The sequence below is a fragment of the Arachis stenosperma genome, chromosome 5 (assembly GCF_014773155.1).
Source record: "Arachis stenosperma cultivar V10309 chromosome 5, arast.V10309.gnm1.PFL2, whole genome shotgun sequence".
Taxonomy (NCBI): Eukaryota; Viridiplantae; Streptophyta; class Magnoliopsida; order Fabales; family Fabaceae; genus Arachis; species Arachis stenosperma.
Genome location: NC_080381.1, coordinates 121022889 through 121042657, shown reverse-complemented (window position 1 = coordinate 121042657; position 19769 = coordinate 121022889). Strand labels below are relative to the sequence as shown.

Below are 19769 nucleotides of genomic sequence, written 5' to 3'. Positions count from 1 at the left end.
AGAGAGGCATTTCATATTACTAAGGCAAATCGTACTCCTGTTGAAAAGGATAAAGACATAGAAAAGACACATTAAGTGTCCAAAATTCTGATATAGTTTTGACGTCAGAATATGTTCAGGTATCTGAAAATTCTGAAAATGATAAGATCTCAACAAATTATATCTTTATAGGAAAAAAATAAAACCAAAATAAAATAATTGTCAATAAAATATTTGTATATAATGTGCATTACACATCATGCATGAAAGTAAGGGTCTTGAGCCAAGAGCAGTCGAAGAATATCGACAAAGGAATGATTTGCCGAAATGGAAAGAAACTATGAAGGTTGAGTTAGACTCACTTGCAAAACGTGAAGTCTTTGGACCTGTAATTCGTACATCAGAAGATGTAAAGCCTGTTGGATACAGATGGGTATTTGTGAGAAAATGAAATGAGAAAAATGAAGTTGTACGCTACAAATCTCGACTTGTAGCACAAAGTTTTTCACAACATCCTGGTATAAATTATGAAGAAACATATTCCTTTGTAGTAGATGTAATAACATCGCATTATTTGATCAGTTTATCTGCATACCATAAATAACATATGCATCAAATAGATGTGGTGACAACTTATTTACACAGATCATTAGATCGTGATATCTATATGAAAATTTTTGAAGGACTAAAAATATCTAAATCATCCAATAAATATTCGTAGGAGTTATACTCAGTCAAATTGCAAAGATCTTTATATAATCTAAAACAATCTAGACGAATGTGGTATAATCGTCTTATTGAGTATTTGACTAAAAAGGGATTCAGAAATGATGATATTTGCTCATGTATTTTCATAAAGAAACCTACATTTGAATTTATTATAATTGTTATGTACATTAATAATTTAAATATTATTGGAACCCTGGAAGATATTCCAATAATTATAAAAGCTTTAAAAGAAGAGTTTAAGATAAAAGATCTCGAAAAGATTGAATTTTGTCTCGGTCTGCAGATCGAGTATACAAATAATGAGATCTTTATTCATCAAACAACATACATAGAAAATATCTTGAAGAGATTTTATATGGATAAGTCACATCTATTAAGTACCCCAATGATCGTAAGGTTGGAAAATGATCAGTTTCGTCATAAAGAAGAAAATAAAGACATCTTTGGTCTTGAAGTATCATATCTCAGTGCCACTGGAGCACTAATATATTTTGCTAATAATACACGACCTGACATATCATTTGCTGTAAATTTTCTAACAAGATATGGTTCCTCTCAAAATATAAGACATTGGAATGAAATCAAACAAATTTTTTGATATCTTCATGGAACAGTGGATATAGGACTGTTTTATCCATATGAATTCAAGTCACAATTAATCGCCTTTGCAAATGCAGGGTACTTGTCTGATCCACGTAAAGGAAGACATCAAAAAGTATACCTATTCATACATGGTGATACAACTATATCATGGAGGTCCACAAAATATACGATAGCAACGACATTCTCTAATCATGCTGAAATACTAGCGATACATAAAACAAGTCACGAGTGTTTTTGACTCACGAGTTTAATCCAATATATTCTGTCATCACGTGGACTGACTGATCATAAAATAGTTCCAACTATTCTATTTGAAGATAATACAGTATGCATTGTTCAATTTAAAGGTGGATATATCAAAGGTGATAGAACAAAATATATTTTTTCTAAATTCTTCTTCACTCATGACCTTCAAACACTACAAGAAAAATCACTTTTAGCAGATATTTATTTTGCTTTAAGCGGCAATAAAAATAGCCGCTAATACATTTATCGGCAATCAGACATTAGCCGTCTTATACTTTGTCGCTAAAAGATTTTAGCGGCAATTATAACATTTGCCGGTAAAGGCTTTTTTAATGACCGCAAAAAATATATAACTATTAGCGGTCATTTTTCTTGACAATTTCTATGGCCACCAAAAATAATTCCAGAACTGCAATATTATTCATTTTTACCGGCCATTACTATTGCCACCAAAACCCATTTTACTGGCAATTTATATGGCCACTAAAAATAATTCTAAAATTGTAATGTTATATATTTTTAGTTGCCATTACTATTGTCACTAAAATCTTAAGACTTTTTTTAGTTATATTATACTCATTTTCTTAGAAGAAACGAACTACCTTTTTTTTTCTAGAATCTCAATTATTTGTGCCAACAATTATTATTATTATTATTATTATTATTATTATTATTATTCATAATATAAATATACATAAATTAATTACTACAAAATGAGATATTTCATTAAACTCAAAATATTGATACACAAATTTCTCTTGAAAAGTAATAAATCATGTTACAAATCTAAATAACAAAAAATAGCAATATCAGTATTTAAATGAGTTAAAGACATCAACTAATTTTTGTTGATGAAACTTGTCCTCTTTTTCACGAAATTTCTTATGCAACCAATCTGGATGAGCTACCCGAGAAACAGAATTTGCAATCTATAAGTATTAAACTCCTCAGAAAAAATACAAAAAATACAAGCATCAATTACTTCAATATGCCAAAAGGAAAATTAAAACTGTTTGCATGGCAGCGAAAATTATGACAATTTTTTGAATTGCTGAAGAAAGCCACTGCTTGTAGTAAGACCAGTCAACTATATATGGACCGAATGCCAACATCTGATGAGGCCTTGCACCAACTTTGAACATAGTACTTCATTACTTTTGCAAACATTATGCAAATGCTTCCTTGTTTAAAATGCAAAGAAGAATAGAATTGTTATTTGTTAATCATAAAACAAGACATTTTACCAGCTTTTGTTTCAACTGGTCTGGGCATTCAACCTCGTATATCGTGCAACTTGGTACCAAGTTTTCATAGAACTTCCTGGCATGATGAACCTGTAAGAATTAAATGACTCCTGCAAAAATTAAATTAAATTCAGGTTCCTTCAACAGAGGAATAAGACAGCAATTCCAAAATTTCCCACCAAGCTAGTTGAAAAATTTCTAAGATGTAGTTCGGCATTTACCCACCCAACTCCTATCAAAACACTGAAAACAAACACAAACAATAACAAACACTAAGATCAATTCCTTCCCTGAAATACCTACTACTTCCTGTAGCTAAGCAAAAATATTGGTAATCATCCTTAATAATTTTGTTCACATTATTGATTATACTTCACCAAATAACATAGTAAACTAGAAGGAGGCGAAGAAAGATCAAAGTTGTAAGAATTCTCAGAAGAAACCATCTTAAATATAATACGTAGCAAGACACTGGTGCCAGGAGCAGGACTGCAAATCTGACAATCGAAAATCCTAGCTGTAATATAACTGTTTTTGAAGAATATTAAAACTTCTCACAAACTCGAAAACTAATTCGAACTGAAAGCAAAGCAAAGAAAATGAAATTATCATGTCAGGCAAGTCATTTCTACTGAACCATTAGTTCTAATATCATTAGTATATAATTAGTATATGTAATAAATGCTAATTAATTTGTACAAATAAGATTTTTTTATCAAAATTTAAACAATATAATATATATGGGAATTAGAAATTAAATTAAGAAAATTACCAATGGAATTAATGTTGCCCCAATAAGTCTCCTTCTGAGGGTGTTGAAGAGGATCTCCATAAACCTCACTGGTGCTTGTAAGCAAGAATCTGGCTCCCACCACATTCGTCTTATGAACACACAATCACCATCAAGGACTCCAAACAATCATAAACCAATCATCAATTAACAATTAACTATTCCCTAATCTTGCCAACCATAACATTTTTAATAATAAAATATTCACATCAAAATTCCATACAATTATATCAATTTCCAACTAAACTGGTCAAAGCAAAAATGAGTTTTCAAGTTTCTTCCTCAGGCTGGGATCTTTTGGATCTGCAAGAAGCAAGAATATAAATCCATCATGTGTTAACCAAACAAAAGGCACTAAATTTATTCTTCAGAACAAAGATTCATCTGCAAAGAAAGTAGGTATTGCTATTGGAGTGCCCCTTGTATGAGCAAAATAAAAGTGTGTAAATAAGTGGGATAAGGCGGTAGCACCTCTTCAATTCCGTCATATATATTTCATCTGGGCTTTGCATGATTCAATTAATGGTGCATTTTTCTGGAGGGTTAAATTAACTCTAATCATCAATCTTGACTTAATAAGAAGGAAAAGGTGTTACATGCCGTCACTTCACTCTTCTTTAAATCCTCATTATTCTGTTCTCCACTTTCATTTACAAAAATAATTATAATTATTTATATTAATTAAAATTTCAAACTCAAACACAGAGATGTTACAAGTCAGAGCAAGAATGAAATTCAAAACTGATAACAAACAAAACAGCAACCAAACTACAATTAGATATTACATTGCCTTCACCTGCATACTCTATAATGTTATATTGGTTGATTTAACTTTGAAGTTTAATAAGCTTTAACCCCACTAGAAGAGGAGATTATAAATTAATAAAATGTAAGAAACAAGGCTGGAATTTTTCCACTATAAAAGTGAATATATTTCGCAAACCTTTCCAACATCATTGCATCCCAAATCAACCAGCATGACATTCTCTGCACATTGCTTTTCATCACTCGAGCTTCACTTCTAACTGCTTATCTTCCTCTAGTGTCTTCCCTTTTCTACACGTCCCGACCAATGGACGATTCACAATTTTGTTCTGTGCATAACAAGACCAAAATAAGTATCAACTATAACATAAAATGACACTCTAATTCAATAAACCTGAGATGATTAAGATTTACAGCAAATAACTTAGTGATCAAATATTGTGAAAAACCTACCTTTTTTATGCGCGTAAGAATCTCTGGATTTGAAAGATCCTGTTTGATAAATATATAGAGAGAGCGACATGAAAGAGCTGAACTTCAAAAAATTAAATTATATGATGAATTATATCAGGATGTTGCATATAAACCTGCAAATAAGTCATATATGGACTTGGATTCACAAATTTCAAGGCTTTATAAACTTCGAACAGATCGGCAAATTTTCTGCGCTCAAATCTATGGCTTAACACAATCTAAAAAATATCCCCTGCCTTAATATGTTCTTTTGCCTGAAGGACTACCTCCTTGTATGCTTCAGGTGCCATGGTTGACATCTTTAAATGAGGACCGAAATGGTGAGTACGCAAATTCACTGAGCCTAAAGCCAGCATCAGATTAGCAAATCCAAATTTCAAATTAATTTCTGCTGGACTATAAAAATTGGCGCATGATGATTTGCAAGAATGGATTAATTAGCATGAATCACATAAACCCTAGAAAATGAGAATTTCTCAAATAAGGAACCACAATTGAACAAGAGATGGATGAAAAGGTTACTGATGTGCAAACTGAAATTAGAGATCATAATGTATGGCAGAGGCGGCGATAGAAACCACCACATGAGGCTACAAGCCATCGACAGAGACTCTGACATGAACTAGTGACAACCAACGCAGATTGAGGATGAGGTAGTAGCGAAGAATGTTACTTTAGTCGTTTGGTGTAGAACTTGGTGTGAGGAAGAGGAGGAGATGGTGGCGACGGCGAAGTGAAGAGATTGCGATAGCAAAGTGAGGTAGAGGCACTGACAGATTAAAGAGGGGTGAAATGTTAGAAATGAGAGAAATGAGACTTCAGTGGTGAAAGTGATATTCTTCATAATTAAAGTAATTAAAAAAGGATTAAAAGAAGAAGAACTACGGGCAAAGTTAATAATTTGAATAAAGTATTAAATTGGTCCTTATATTTGGGCGTAATCCTGTTTTACTCCTTAAGGTTTAAAGTGTCCTATTTGAATCCAAAAACGTTTCATTTAGCTTTAATATAGTCCCACCATGAGGTCAAAGTTAAATAATTAACGGAATGTCCTATGTAAGAACCGGCATAACTATTTTAATAAAATAATAATTTTTAAGTACCCGAAGTAGATTCAAAATTTAGAAGTTTTAATTTGAAAATATAAAGGTGAAATTTGAATTCAATGAATTTTTCTGAGTTAAAAAATGTATTTTTTACGGAAAAATTTTGTAAAAATGCGTACCAGTGCTTAAGCCAGCAGTACCGGCTCTAGTATGTCCGGTACCATGTATTTTGAAAAATAAGATTTTGAAAATTGATTTATTGTTTTGAAATGACAAAAAATAATTTAAAATTGAAAACCGGACACTAATCTTAAAGGTTTTTTTCCAAAGTGGGCAAACAGACCTAAAACGCACACGGGTTGACCGGGCCCAAGTTGAACCCAAGCCCAACATATAAACCCCTTTTAATGAGCATTCAGCTCATTCTTGCCCTATTTTGGGGAGAGGGGCGCTGATGGTGGTGAAGGGAGAAGAGAAGAGAAATTACTATTTATTTTCTCCTTCAATTAATCATAACTTGAGCTACGGAGTTCCAATTGACGAGCTGTTTACGGCAACGCGAAGCTCTCATAAAGCTCTTTATTTCTATCTAGGATTTTTTGGTAAGAACTCACAACCCAAGTTTCAGTTTTTTGTCCTAGTTTCTGTGCATTTTTGTTATAGATTTTGAGTATATTTTTGTGGTTTTGGTTGTTTATGGGTGATCTAGCATTGGAATATTGTCAGACTTTGCCCCAATCACTATTGGATAAGGTAAGAAACCTCTATATCCTTGAAGTTTGATGTAGTGTGAGCTTTAGTTGATAATGCATGGTTATGTTGTATGTATGAAGCTTATTTTTGGAGTTGGTGATGGCTTTTGGTTTGACTTTGGTGGTTTCGAGCTTGGTGAAAGCTTGTTGGAATCAAGTTTGGTGTTTGAGCATATTGGGAATCGGCCAAGGTATTATTTTGGTTTTCTTTATGTAATATATAATATTTTTGGACATTTGGGCTAGTGAACCTTAGGATAGGATTGAATTGATGATAAATGATGATAATTGATGATGATTGTGATGTTGATACGGGGTATGAGGGTCATTGGTGTTAATGATGTATTATGATGTTGGTTGATGTTGATAAGTGTGTATGTTGATTGTGGTAACATGGATGTTGATAATGATTGTTAATGTTGAGATTAATTGACGAGGAGTATGAATATTGATATAAATGACAATTGGTGAAGAAAGTGAGTTTTGTTAGGATAATTTGAGGAATAAAGATTTTGATGGATTTGGTTAATGTTGGATATTGTATGGTGATGTTTATTGGAATTGATGAGGATTTGTATTGGTTGTTGATGTTGTTGTTGGTTGATAATGATTATGAATGTGGATTTATGATTGAATTAGAAATTATGGATTGGTAGTGATATATGGTGTAATGGTTGAGTGATTTAGGTGTGAAATTTAGGAAAATGATATGGAATGGTAAAGTGTAGTGTGTGGCAGTGTTTTCTGATGGTTTGGGTATGTTTTGGTTTGGCTTGATTGTGAAATTCAGAAGTTTGAGAACTTAGTTAATTTTTGGTAAAAACTAGTTTTTGATAAACTTTGACATATCATAACTTGAGCCTCAGTTTTTAAAATTTATTAAAATTTGTTTTAAATTAAAGTTCATTGAAAGATCTTCAAATTGTTATAAAGTTTGTAGAAATTGGATTTTTGTAGAGAAAGTTATGAACGTTTGAAGTTTGGGGTTTAAAACTGATTTCTGCAACTCTGCAGAATTTTCTAAGTTTGGGAGTGCATGCGTACGCATACCACCCATAAGCATACATGCCATTCTATTTGGCACCTATGCGTATGCGAACGCCCGTATGCGTACGTGAAATGGGCCAAAATCTATGTATGCATATGCATACATAATGCATGTGTAGGAATATACCCTATTTTGCTGAAAAATTGTTTTTTCTTCACTTTTCAAGGGTTCTCTAGCTTTTCAAACTTCCTTATCTATGGTTTAAGATTGATAACTAGTAATTAAGCCTTAATAATATTAAAGATGAATTAGAGACTTAAATAGATGAATTTCTATATGAGTTTAGCAAATGGAGACTTATGTTTCTGAAGTTGTGGTTGAACGGGCAGAGTATTATATTGGTGATGATTCAGAGAACTTAAGAGGTGGCGATAGTTGATAATAAATTGAGAAATTGGGCCGGTGATGGTTATGATGAGTTGAGAACTAAAAAGGAATAATGAACTTGTTGGATTATATGAGAGTGTGCGGGGCCTATATCTCTGGTGTAGCATATTTTTATGCTGCATGAGTAGTTATTGTTGAGAGTGTGCGGGGCCTATATCCCTGGCGTAACAGATTTCTCTGTTGCATGAGTGTGCGGGGCCTATATCCCCGGCGTAGCAGAATTCTCTGCTACATGAGTAGTTGTTGTTTCTTTCTCTGCTGCATGAAGTGTGCGGGGCCTATATCCCTGGCGCAGTAGACTCCCTACTGCATGAGTGTACAAGGCACTATATCTCTGGCGTAGCAGATTCGGTGCTGCATGAGTGTGCAGGGCACTATATCTCTAGCGTGGCAGAAAATGCTACATCCGGGAGAATGTGTCGGGTTGCATTTATGGACCGACAAGTGATATCACGAGCTAATAAGACAGGTATTCATCATATGCATCTCTTATGTGCTTGTTTGCTTTGATTAATTGAGTTTGCCTAAATGCATAACATGCCTACTTGCTTCTTGAATTACTTACTATATTTGAATATTAACTGTGTATTACTTCCTTGCATTACTTGTGATTGTCTGGTGCTGAGGAGGTTAGGAAGGCAGTGGCGATGGGTCGTACAGAGGTTAGGTTGGTGAAGGCTGTGGGATATAGCAATGTGACTAGTTTTAGTTAGAACATCCCCTAAGTTTAGATAACCCTGTATATTGTTTATGGATTAAGTTATTTATTTTTGCTAAGCTTGAATATCTGTATCGATGTGAAGTTCTAGGATTGCCTTCGGTGTCCTGGAACCTTACATCTTATATATTGGGTACTATTACCATACTGAGAACCCCCGGTTGTCATATCATATGTTGTTGATTTTCAGATGCAAGTCATAATTCACCTTGGTGAAATTGCGGACATGGTGACAGAGCGGAGTATGGTTTCTTCCTGGTTTTATTTATGTTTTATTTTGTTGTAGTATTTTCTCTCACCCTTTCTGTTTTAGACTTTATGGCCTTAGAGGCTTACATGAGAGATAAGTTGTATAAGATGTTTTAACTCAAAGACTCTGTATTTTTCTGTTTGTAACTAGTCGGCCTAAACTCCCAGGGCTACGACTAGAGTTCTTTTGTTTATTACACTTATGTATATCTATCTTGACTATTATTATATTAAGTCTCATATTGTACCTTGTGTCTTTACGCTTTTAGTTATCGTTTGTGGACGCCTCGCGCTTGTAAGTCCGCTTTATGTGATTTTGAACTTATTCCTTCATCGGGCTCCTAGTGTTATTATCTCCTTTTATATTTATTAATGTATAAGTTTTAGAACTGTCGTGACACTTTGTTATTTTTTGCCTTACGACTAGAGGTAAGGCTTAGGTTAACAGGGTGTTACATCCTACATCACTGCAGTACAAAAATAAGGTCGATAATCTGGAGAACAAGTACGAGCTACAGATATACAAAATCAACCGTGAATGTATCAATCCATTATTTATCATTTTTCTTACAATTTAAATGAAATATTTTCTATAGAACTAAGAAGAATGATAGATAAATGTATTGATGCATCTACGGTTGATTTTGTACCTTTGGAGCTTGTACCTGCTATCTAGATTATTGAGCTAATTCTTATACTGCTGTCATGTAGAACATTTTTCGTTAAGTATTAAAGGCAATTATTTATTTACTGAAAAAAAAGTCATTTAACAAGAGAAATTACTGCTATATTAATATGGTCGCTAAACATTTGTTGGTGAAGACTAAATTTCTTGTAGTGAAAATCAAGGAACAATTGATATCCAACAGATTAGTTCAAGCAATAATTTGACAGATTTATTTATAAAGTCACTTCCAAAATTTTTCTTTGAGAGATTGGTACATCAAATTAAGATGCACCGATTTCAAGATATTAAATAATGTCGATAAGAGAGGGGAGACTGTATTCTTTTTTCTTTGGTCAAGTTTTTATTGGATTTTTCTTGACAATATTTTTAACGAGACAGTTCTCACCACAAAGGATATTGTACTTTTTTTTTCACTAAAATTTTTTTCATTGAATTTTTCTTTAGTAAGGTTTTAATGAAATATAATTCTAAATGAAAATCTAAAGATGAGTGTTATGATATAGATGTCCATTTAATAATGACTTATTTCACAATATAGACGACTCAATTTTTTAATGTTGGGAGGCTTGAGTTATTAAGAGAAATTGAATTTAATGAGGTTTGAAAAAAATTAGGGGTGGCAACGGGGCGGGTAGGGGCGGGTTTTTGCTCTACCTGACCCCGCCCCGCTGTACACCAACCCGCATAGAACCCGCCCCACTTCTACCCGCGAGTAGTAAAACACTGAACCCTAACCCGCCCCTGCGGGTACCCGCCCTGCCCCTACCCGCCTCTATAATTATTAAAATCCAATAAATAAAATTAAATTTCAAAATTTATATAACCATCATCACATACATAACATAAATTAAAGTAAAAATTTTAATATGATACAATATTATTAATCATTTACTAATTATTTTACATATATTATACATATTATATATTAAAATAATATATATTATATATATAACGGGGCAGGTAGGGGCAGATATTACCTAAACCCGACCCCGTCCCGCCCCTCCCAAAAATCCGCCCCAAGCGGGTAGGGGCGGGGTGGGTACCCGCGGGTTCGGGTGGTATTGCCATCCCTAAAAAAGATGACCCTTGTAAGTGTATAAAAAAATAGCATAGTCTTAGAAAAAAACATACACAATATTACATAAAATACTATTTATATGTACTCTCATAAACATATATATATATATATATATATATATATATATATATATATATTCAACCAGCTTGGAGACAGCTGTTTTCTGTAGCTTTCAAAGTGATGGGATCAAGCAGTTACTCAATAAGTTGTCTTCTGTTATAAATCCTGATAGGGCTTAGTTGACCACTTTCCTTCTTATGCCCGATTTTGGCTCATATCAATAAACTTTGTCTGGGTCTGTCAATGTATGAGTCTCAAGTGAGTGAAGCTTTCCTTTCCAGCATTCCTTTAGGAAGGAATGCAGACTGGGTGGGTTAAGTTGCTCCCTCTTTCCTCAATACCGAGCTAAAATAAAGAATGATGAAACCTGCGGCCAGGCATAAATAGAGGCATTCCTCGGGTGATTTCATGCTTCTTCCTGTGGATTCCCTACCCAAAGGTAATGGGTACGGGACATAGGGACTAAAGCCAAGCTATTTAAGAAGCAGCCACATATAGCGTATATAAGAGAACTGCTGCATTTTAGTTTTTCTTCTGTATCTGTATGAATTGATATTATTACATTCCAATTCCTTCCCGATACCTCCCAAGGAAAATCCCGAATTGGATCTCAAATTGACGGGTTAGTGTGAGCTTATCCATGCGGTTATGCGCAAAGGTAGAACACCATAGAAACTTTGCTGACTTTATAATAAACCTTGATTTCGCTACGCTCAATAAGAACCCGGAATAGCGGAAATCGGTTCGTGTTCCGCTTCCAAACAAAGTTTAATTATATTAAAATAATAATATTAATAAATATTAATATTAGAGTTATTTATTTATATTTTTTATTTTATATCTATTTTTTATTTATTTATTTTACAACAATAATAACTGAATAACAAAACATTAATATATGAGAATTTACGGTTTTCAAAACATATGAAGAAAATTAGAGGCATTTATCTGATCCATTTAAGCATGACATAAGATTTTGGAGATATTGGACAATAATGACTAATTAAATGTTGTTATTGGTAAAACATGAGATAGAGGAAGAATATTCTTGTGTGATTATTTGTTTCAAAACATTGAATACTTGTGATTAGTCGTGTGATATTTGTATTCATTTCATAGTATTAAATTGTATTTTTTAGTATTTATTTGAACACTATTAAATTAATAAAAAATTAATTAAAAAATGTTTTTTTATTTTTTAATGTGCGACAAATTTTTAATAATAAAAATAAAAATACTAAAAAATTAATTTTTTTAAATTGTATTTTATATTTTTTTAAAAAAAATTTTTAAAAAAAATATTTTTTATATAATAAATAAACAAAAAAATATTTTTATCTTATCTTATTCAAACATTATTGATAAATAAAAAAATCTTTTTAAACAAAGTATCTAAACATAAAATCACTTTTATTTTTATAAATTTTTTTTAAAAAGAATATTAAAAATAACGTCCAGTCTTTATACAATTTTAAGGTTATTGTTAATAATTTGGTTAACATATCTTAATATAATTTGAGTCTAAAACATTTCAATTATGAATAAATCTAAAAAATAACAGATACTCAAAAAGTTATCTATAAATTGCAGAAAAAGCTATCGTCGTTTTTGATAACGAAGTCTAAAACGGCACGTCGTTGTAAGAAGAAGAGTAATTCTCAGCCATTCGTCGTTTTTTCTTAAAAATTTTCTAACCAGTGAGGTGCTTTTCTTTTCTTTTACGATCTGAGAAAACCGATTCTTTTATAATTTTTCTTTTTCTTTTTAAAAGGTCGCCGGAAAATCGTTCTTCCAAGGATCGATTTCCGGCGATGGCTTCGGTTGCATCATTCTTCTTCCCTCTCCTTCTGCTCCTCTCAGCGATCTCTGGCATCTCTTCCGAAACCGCGATCCGTCTCCCGTCGGAGAATCTCGTCGCCGGAGGGAATCGGAAGGTCCGCGCCGACGATGGCGTATTCTGCGATAGCTGGAAACTCGCCGTGGAGACGAACAACGCCGGGAATTGGAAACAAATTCCGGCGAGGTGCGCGGCGTTCGTGCAGGCGTACATGACCGGGGGACAGTACTCGTCGGATTTGGAGGTGATCGGAAAACTGTCGTCGGAGTTTGCGAGGAGCGTGAAGCTGGTCGGAGATGATAGAGACGCGTGGGTGTTCGATATCGACGAAACTCTTCTATCGAACTTGCCGTATTACGAAGAGACCGGGTTCGGGTAAGTGGTTTTGCTTTCGAACTTTTTAGCCGTTGGATTGGTCAACTAGGTTGAGGCAATTGGTCAACGGTATTCGTATGAATAAATAGAAATACCTAGTAGTGAATTTATTTGATATTTTGGAAGAAATTTATGCAATGAATCACTCTCGTAAGTAAATTTGTTTCAAATTCAATTATTAGTTGACCAATGCTATACAATGTTTATATTGAATACAAAAGATTATTATTATAAAGAATGAATTAGGATGACTTATTTTTACTTATGGATCAGTAAACAGGCTATGGCCACATTAATAACAGAAATTCTGTGTATATGTGGTCATGTTGGTTAGTTTGTAGCAGAATGACATCATGAGAATTTTTATTGAAAAACACAGCAGAGAAGGGGCATCTTGACTGCACGAATCATAACTAGTTGACTTACTTTAGAGTTTACATACATGTATGGGGTTGTTGGTGTAAATTTCTATGGTTTAAGTACATAACAATGGGTTATGCTTATGGCTTGTTTTAAAACTTTGGATACCAGGACAGAGATCTTTAATGAGACATCCTTTGATGAATGGGTGAAATTGGCCAAGGCTCCAGCTTTGCTACCAAGTTTCAGTTTGCACAATGAGCTTCAGGAGTTGGGATTCAAAATAATTCTCTTAACTGGGAGAAGTGAGCAGCAGAGGAGTGCCACTGAGGCAAACCTTCTATTTGCAGGGTACAGAAACTGGGAGAGGCTTATCTTAAGGTACATAAAGCAAAATAATTGTTTCTTACTGTTAATTGGTAATCTTCTTAGGATAGAAATATAAAGACACTGAAAGACACAGTCCTGTTTGAAGAAAGAGAGATACAAAATCAGACAAGATGCCTCTCTATCTCATGTCTTTGTATTTTCTTTCCTACACTTACCAAACATGCCCTTAGTAAGGATACACATTTTGTTGTTCTGTTGAACTTAGCTTGAAATTCCTTGTATGAAACAGAAGCCCTTCTGACCAAGGTAAAACAGCTGCTCAGTACAAGTCTGAGAAGAGATCAGAGTTGGTGGAAGAAGGCTACAGGATCCATGGCAACTCTGGTGATCAGTGGAGTGACTTATGGGGTTTTGCTGTGGCATCACGCTCTTTTAAACTCCCAAACCCAATGTATTATATTGCTTAACAGAGAAATGGTATCTCCAACTTGTATTCTCTTCTCATGATTGCTTGTTGTGTATTATGAACATGAATGTCTCTCCATTGTTTTCATGGCCGAAGCTATGAGTGGACCATACATTCATAAGGGCTGGTTTGGGAACAATTCTCCTAACTGACGAAGATTCATTGGAGACCAGACAATTGTAAATGAGATTCTGATTGATGTTAGTTTCTTATGTACTACATTGTTAGAGATAAAAATTGTTTCACTGGATTTCATTATTTCACCAAGTATAACATAGAATAGCTTAAACTATTGGTTATTTTCAATTAGTTACACTTGTTTTGATTAGTATGCATGGGCTTCTCTGCATTTCTCAGCCAATTCATATGGTAGAACTGGCACTCTAAGGTGTAGAGACTTGCTACTTTTGGCACCCTTTTGAATTTTGATTGTGGTTTTGTAATCTAGATGCTAGAGCATTATATTGTTGCGAAATTTCACTATTCAGAAGTAACCAAATAGGGGCCTTGTGGAATGCTGGGAATGAAGTTTCAAGGCATAATTTAAGAAACCCGTGATAAACTAGTGCGCATAAAGTATCCAAATCAAGCATGTCACGTGAAACATAAATTGTCTGGCTTGTATATACCATCAGGCATCAGGTGTTGTCTTTCTATAATAATCATGAAACATATTAGAAGTCTCGGAAGTCAGCAAGTATTTTTTGATAATAATATTAAACATGTATGCTGAATGAATCTATGAAGAATTAAATTAGGAGGTGTGTAAATTGAGATTGGTAACACTAATTAGTGGAGAAGCCATGACCAACCTGTAACTAGTAAAGTATACTGTAATAATTACTATTCAAGGAGATGATGAAGTAGAATTAGTGTGCTTAGAAGCACTTACAGCCAGGGAACCGCAAACAAGAGGCTTTGGTGTTGGAATTCTGAGACAACTTAGACTACCACCTGGGATCACAGAACACTCAGGTTGAGGTCTCTGCATGTCCCTTCCAGGAATGCAGTTAAGTGAGACATCAAAACCCACATTCCTGAAGAAAAGCCTTGAACATTGTTGGCTGAACCCAGAAAAGAAATTGTAAGCAACAGTCAAATTTGCAAGGCTCCTTAGAGAGCATATTACATCTGATAACTCCCCAGAAAGCTTGTTATGTGCCAAGTTAAGGACTTGAATGTCTTGCAGACAAGACAGTGTGTCTGGCACATGACCCATGAGAGTATTGTAGCTAACATCCAGAACTTGAATCTCAGTGAATAGCCCCACTCCTTCAGGGATGCAACCAGTTAACTGGTTATTCAGGAACAGAATCTCCTTCAATTTAGAACCCATGAATCCAAAACTTGCTGGGATGTTCCCACTCAACTTGTTGTTGGCTAAATTTATCACTGATGCAGGGGAATTTCCAAGATTCTGAGGGATTTCACCTTCAAATTGATTGTTGTTGAGAAACAGTGCATCAAGATTCTTGTAGAAGAGTTCTTGAGGGATTGTCCCGGAGAAGTAGTTGAACCTGAGGTCCAAGTAGATGAGGCTTGGCATGTACAAGGTAGCAGAAGGGAAAGAACCTGAGAATTGGTTGTTGCTGAGGTCAAATTCTTCAAGAGAGTCGAGGTCTCTGAATTCATCAGGAACAGTACCAGTGAACCTGTTACTGTTAAGGTGGAAAAGGGACATGTCAGTGAGTAAAGATAGCTCTTTGACAAGGGTTCCTTGGAGATTTGCATGGTTGAGATCTATGCCTGCAACTACAGGGAATGCTGATGCAGATGCACCCATTTCATCTTCAGTAAAATCACAAAAGACCCCTTTATAAGAACACACATTTGGACCAACCCATGTTCCTAGAATTTTCTTTGGGTCATCAGTGATTGCAGATTTCCATGCCTGTAGCGCTGTGTAAGCTCCATCCAGCTTTGATTCTGAAGAAGATCCAGAGGGTTGTGGGTTGTTAACCCCTCCCCCAACCCAAACCACTCCTCCTCCACCACCATTGCCAACACCAACACCAACACCTACACCACCAACAACACCAAATTCAGCTACTATTGTGGTTGAATGAAGGGTGAGGATCATAAGAAAAGCAAGTCTCCAGGTATTGTCCATGTTTAGCTGAAGATACCAAGATGCTTATTTGATTGTATGCTTGTAATGTTGTCCAAATAAGGTTGCTTGCAGCATTGAATGCAGAGAGAGAGAGAGTTTGTGTGAGAGTGTGGTGTAAGTGTAAGTGTGTAACTTGGTCTGCTTATTTGTCTTGAATGTGTCCCATTCTATTCTATTCAGCAAGATTTCTTTTTTGGTTTATGTAAATTGTAATGAGCTTGAGCTATACCTTGGTACAACTTTTTTCTGTAAAAGATGTTGACTTGTCTTGGATGAAAAATTTTCTGTGTCAGAACATAACGGTGGCGGTGAGTGAGATTAGAAGGGTGAGGTGAACTAAACAGCAAACACCACTGCTTTTTGTGTTCTTTGAGGTGGTGTTTGTTGTTATAATGGGAGGCTGATAATAATAATAATAATAATAATAATAATAATAATAATAATAATCGATACTTTAGATAGATGCAGCGCTATATATATGTGTATTTATTAAACGCATTTGGTAGTTATGGTTTAAATAATGAATAAATAATGGTGAAGGTTGCATATTAAAATGTTAAATGGAATTGACAAAAATGATGGGTAATGGTTGATGTGAACGTACGCCTCCATTATTGCAACATAGGCCACATGTTATCTAATAACGCATGCTATTATTATTATTATTATAAAAAATATAGTTAATTTGCAAAACACAGTTAATTTGCAACAATGTCAATGTGCAATTGCCACAAGAATGAAGTCAGATAATATAAAATATATGCACAAAACAGAGTTTTTTTTTTTTGTTAATGCGGGACCAAAGGCCCAAACAAACAACAAGGTATTGATCTTTTTGGGTCTGAAAATCCGAATTACATCACTGAATAAAAGGTGACTCATTATCTCAGGAGATTCATTCCAATATTGTATTTCTTAATGTTGTAAAATAACTAAATAAATAAATAAGGAAGAGGTAATAAAATAAAATATAAATAGAAAAATATTATTATTAGTATTTACCAATACTATTATACTTTTATAAAGATAATATATTAATATTATATTAATAGTATACGAAGAGAAAAATAAATAAGTGCTTTACAGTAATAGAGAGAGAGGGAATATTTTAGTTTTATTATTGCTATTCTCAAAAGCCTCAGTCTTATTTCCTTATTTATATAAGTATAAAGTTTCACTTTTCAAATGTTGGGAAAGCATACACCGCTTATTCTTTAATATTTGTGCTTTTCAATAGTACTTCAATAAATCATGCTAAGTAGACATGGATATGGACATCCATATCGTAACACTCCCCTTTTGATGTCCATTTAGGATTATACCTCGTTAAAATCTTACTAAAGAAAATCCAATAGGAAAAAATTTTAGTGAAGGAAAAAGAGTACAAAATTCTTTGTGATAGAAACTGCCTTATTAAAAACCTTGTCAAAGAAAAACCTAATGGAAGAAAATCTTACCAAGAAAAAAAGAGTACAGTCTCCCCCTCTTGTCGACATCATTTAATGTCTCGAAATCGGTGAATCCCAATCTCATGTACCAATCTTTCAAAGGAGAATTTTGGGAGTGACTTTGTGAATAAATCTGCCAGATTGTCACTTGAGCGGATCTGTTGCACATCAATTGTCCCTTTATTTTGAAGATCATGAGTGAAGAAGAATTTGGAAGAGATATGCTTTGTTCTATCACCTTTGATGTATCTACCCTTAAGTTGAGCAATGCATGCTGTATTATCTTCAAATAGGACAGTTGGAGCTATCTTATGATCAATCAGTCCACATGATGTCAGGATATATTGGATCAAACTCCTAAGCCAAAAATACTCGCGACTTGCTTCATAAATCGCTAGTATTTCGGCATGATTAGAGGAGGTTGCTGCAATCGTTTGTTTCGTGGACCTCCATGATATAGCTGTACCACCATATGTGAACAGGTATCCTATTTGTGATCTCCCTGTATGTGGATCAGATAAGTATCCAACATCTGCATAGCTAACTAGTTGTGACTTGGATTCATAGGGATAAAACAATTCCATATCAACCGTTCCATGAATATATCGAAAGATTTGCTTGATTCTACTTCAATGTCTTCTGGTTGGAGAGGAACTATACCTTGCTAGTAAATTCACAGCAAATGATATATCGGGTCTTGTATTATTAGCAAGATACATTAGCGCTCCAATAGCACTAAAATATGATACTTCAGGACTAAGGATATCTTCATTTTCTTCTTTAGGACGGAATTGATCATTTTCCACATCCAAAGATCTTACGATCATTGGGGTACTCAGAGGATGTGACTTATCCATATAAAATCTTTTTAAGATCTTTTCTGTGTATGTCGTTTGATGAATAAAGATCCCATTTTTTGTATGCTCGATCTGCAGGCCGAGGCAAAATTTAGTCTTTCCAAGATCTTTCATCTCAAACTCTTCTTTTAGAGTTTTTATAATTGTTGGAATCTCTTCAGGAGTTCCAATGATATTTAAATCATCAACGTACACAGCAATTATAATGAATCCAGATGCAGATTTCTTTATGAAAACACATGGACAGATATCATCATTCTTGAATCTATTTTTGGCCAGATACTCAGTAAGACGATTATACCACATTTGTTCAGATTGCTTCAGACCATATAAAGATCTTTACAATTTGACTGAGTATAACCTTTGCAAATATTCATTGGATGGTTTAGATATCTTTAGTCCTTCCGAGACTTTCATAGATATCACGATCTAATGAGCCGTATAAGTAGGCTGTTACCACATCCATTAAATGCATATGCAATTTATGATATGCAGATAAACTGACCAAATAACGCAATATTATCGCATCCACTACCGGGGAATACGTTTCTTCATAATCTATACCGGGCCTTTGTGAAAAATCTTGTGCCACAAGTCGGGCTTTGTAGCGCACAACTTCATTTTTCTCATTTTGTTTTCTCACAAATACCCATCGGTATCCAACAGGTTTTACATCTGCAGGTGTACGGACTACATGTCCAAAGACTTCACGTTTTGCAAGTGAGTCTAATTCAGCCTTCTTGGCTTCTTCCCATTTTGGCCAATCATTCCTTTGTCGACATTCTTCGACTGATCTTGGCTCAAGATCTTTATTTTCATGCAGGATATTTAATGCCACATTATATGCAAATATTTCATTGACAATTGTCTTATTTCGATCACATTTCTATCTTGTAAAGACATAATTTATCGAGATCTCGTCATTTTTACTATTTTCAGGTACCTGAACGTCTTCTGACGTTAAAACTATATCAGAATTTTGGACAACTGCAGGTGTCTCTACTATATCCTTTTTAACAGGAATAGTATTTACCTCTTTTCTCTTTCGAAGATTTTTATCTTTGGAACCGACAAGCCTGCCACGCTTCTGGCGCGAATTTGCTTCAATGGCTATTTCGCTGGTATATAAG

At 34.2% G+C, this 19769-nt stretch overlaps 2 protein-coding genes across 2 annotated transcripts; one reads left to right on the top strand and one right to left on the bottom strand.

The window, feature by feature from the left end:
• The first annotated feature begins 12483 nt into the window (after positions 1-12483).
• LOC130981796 (acid phosphatase 1-like) lies at positions 12484-14461 on the top strand. Its single transcript, XM_057905502.1, has 3 exons — positions 12484-13068; positions 13600-13809; positions 14048-14461. Exons 1-3 carry the CDS (start codon positions 12668-12670, stop codon positions 14223-14225), a joined length of 789 nt encoding a protein of 262 aa, XP_057761485.1. The 5' UTR covers positions 12484-12667; the 3' UTR covers positions 14226-14461.
• Positions 14462-14542: 81 nt separating this feature from the next.
• LOC130981795 (leucine-rich repeat extensin-like protein 4) lies at positions 14543-16700 on the bottom strand. Its single transcript, XM_057905501.1, has one exon. It carries the CDS (start codon positions 16332-16334, stop codon positions 15072-15074), a length of 1263 nt encoding a protein of 420 aa, XP_057761484.1. The 5' UTR covers positions 16335-16700; the 3' UTR covers positions 14543-15071.
• Between the last annotated feature and the right edge of the window lie 3069 nt (positions 16701-19769).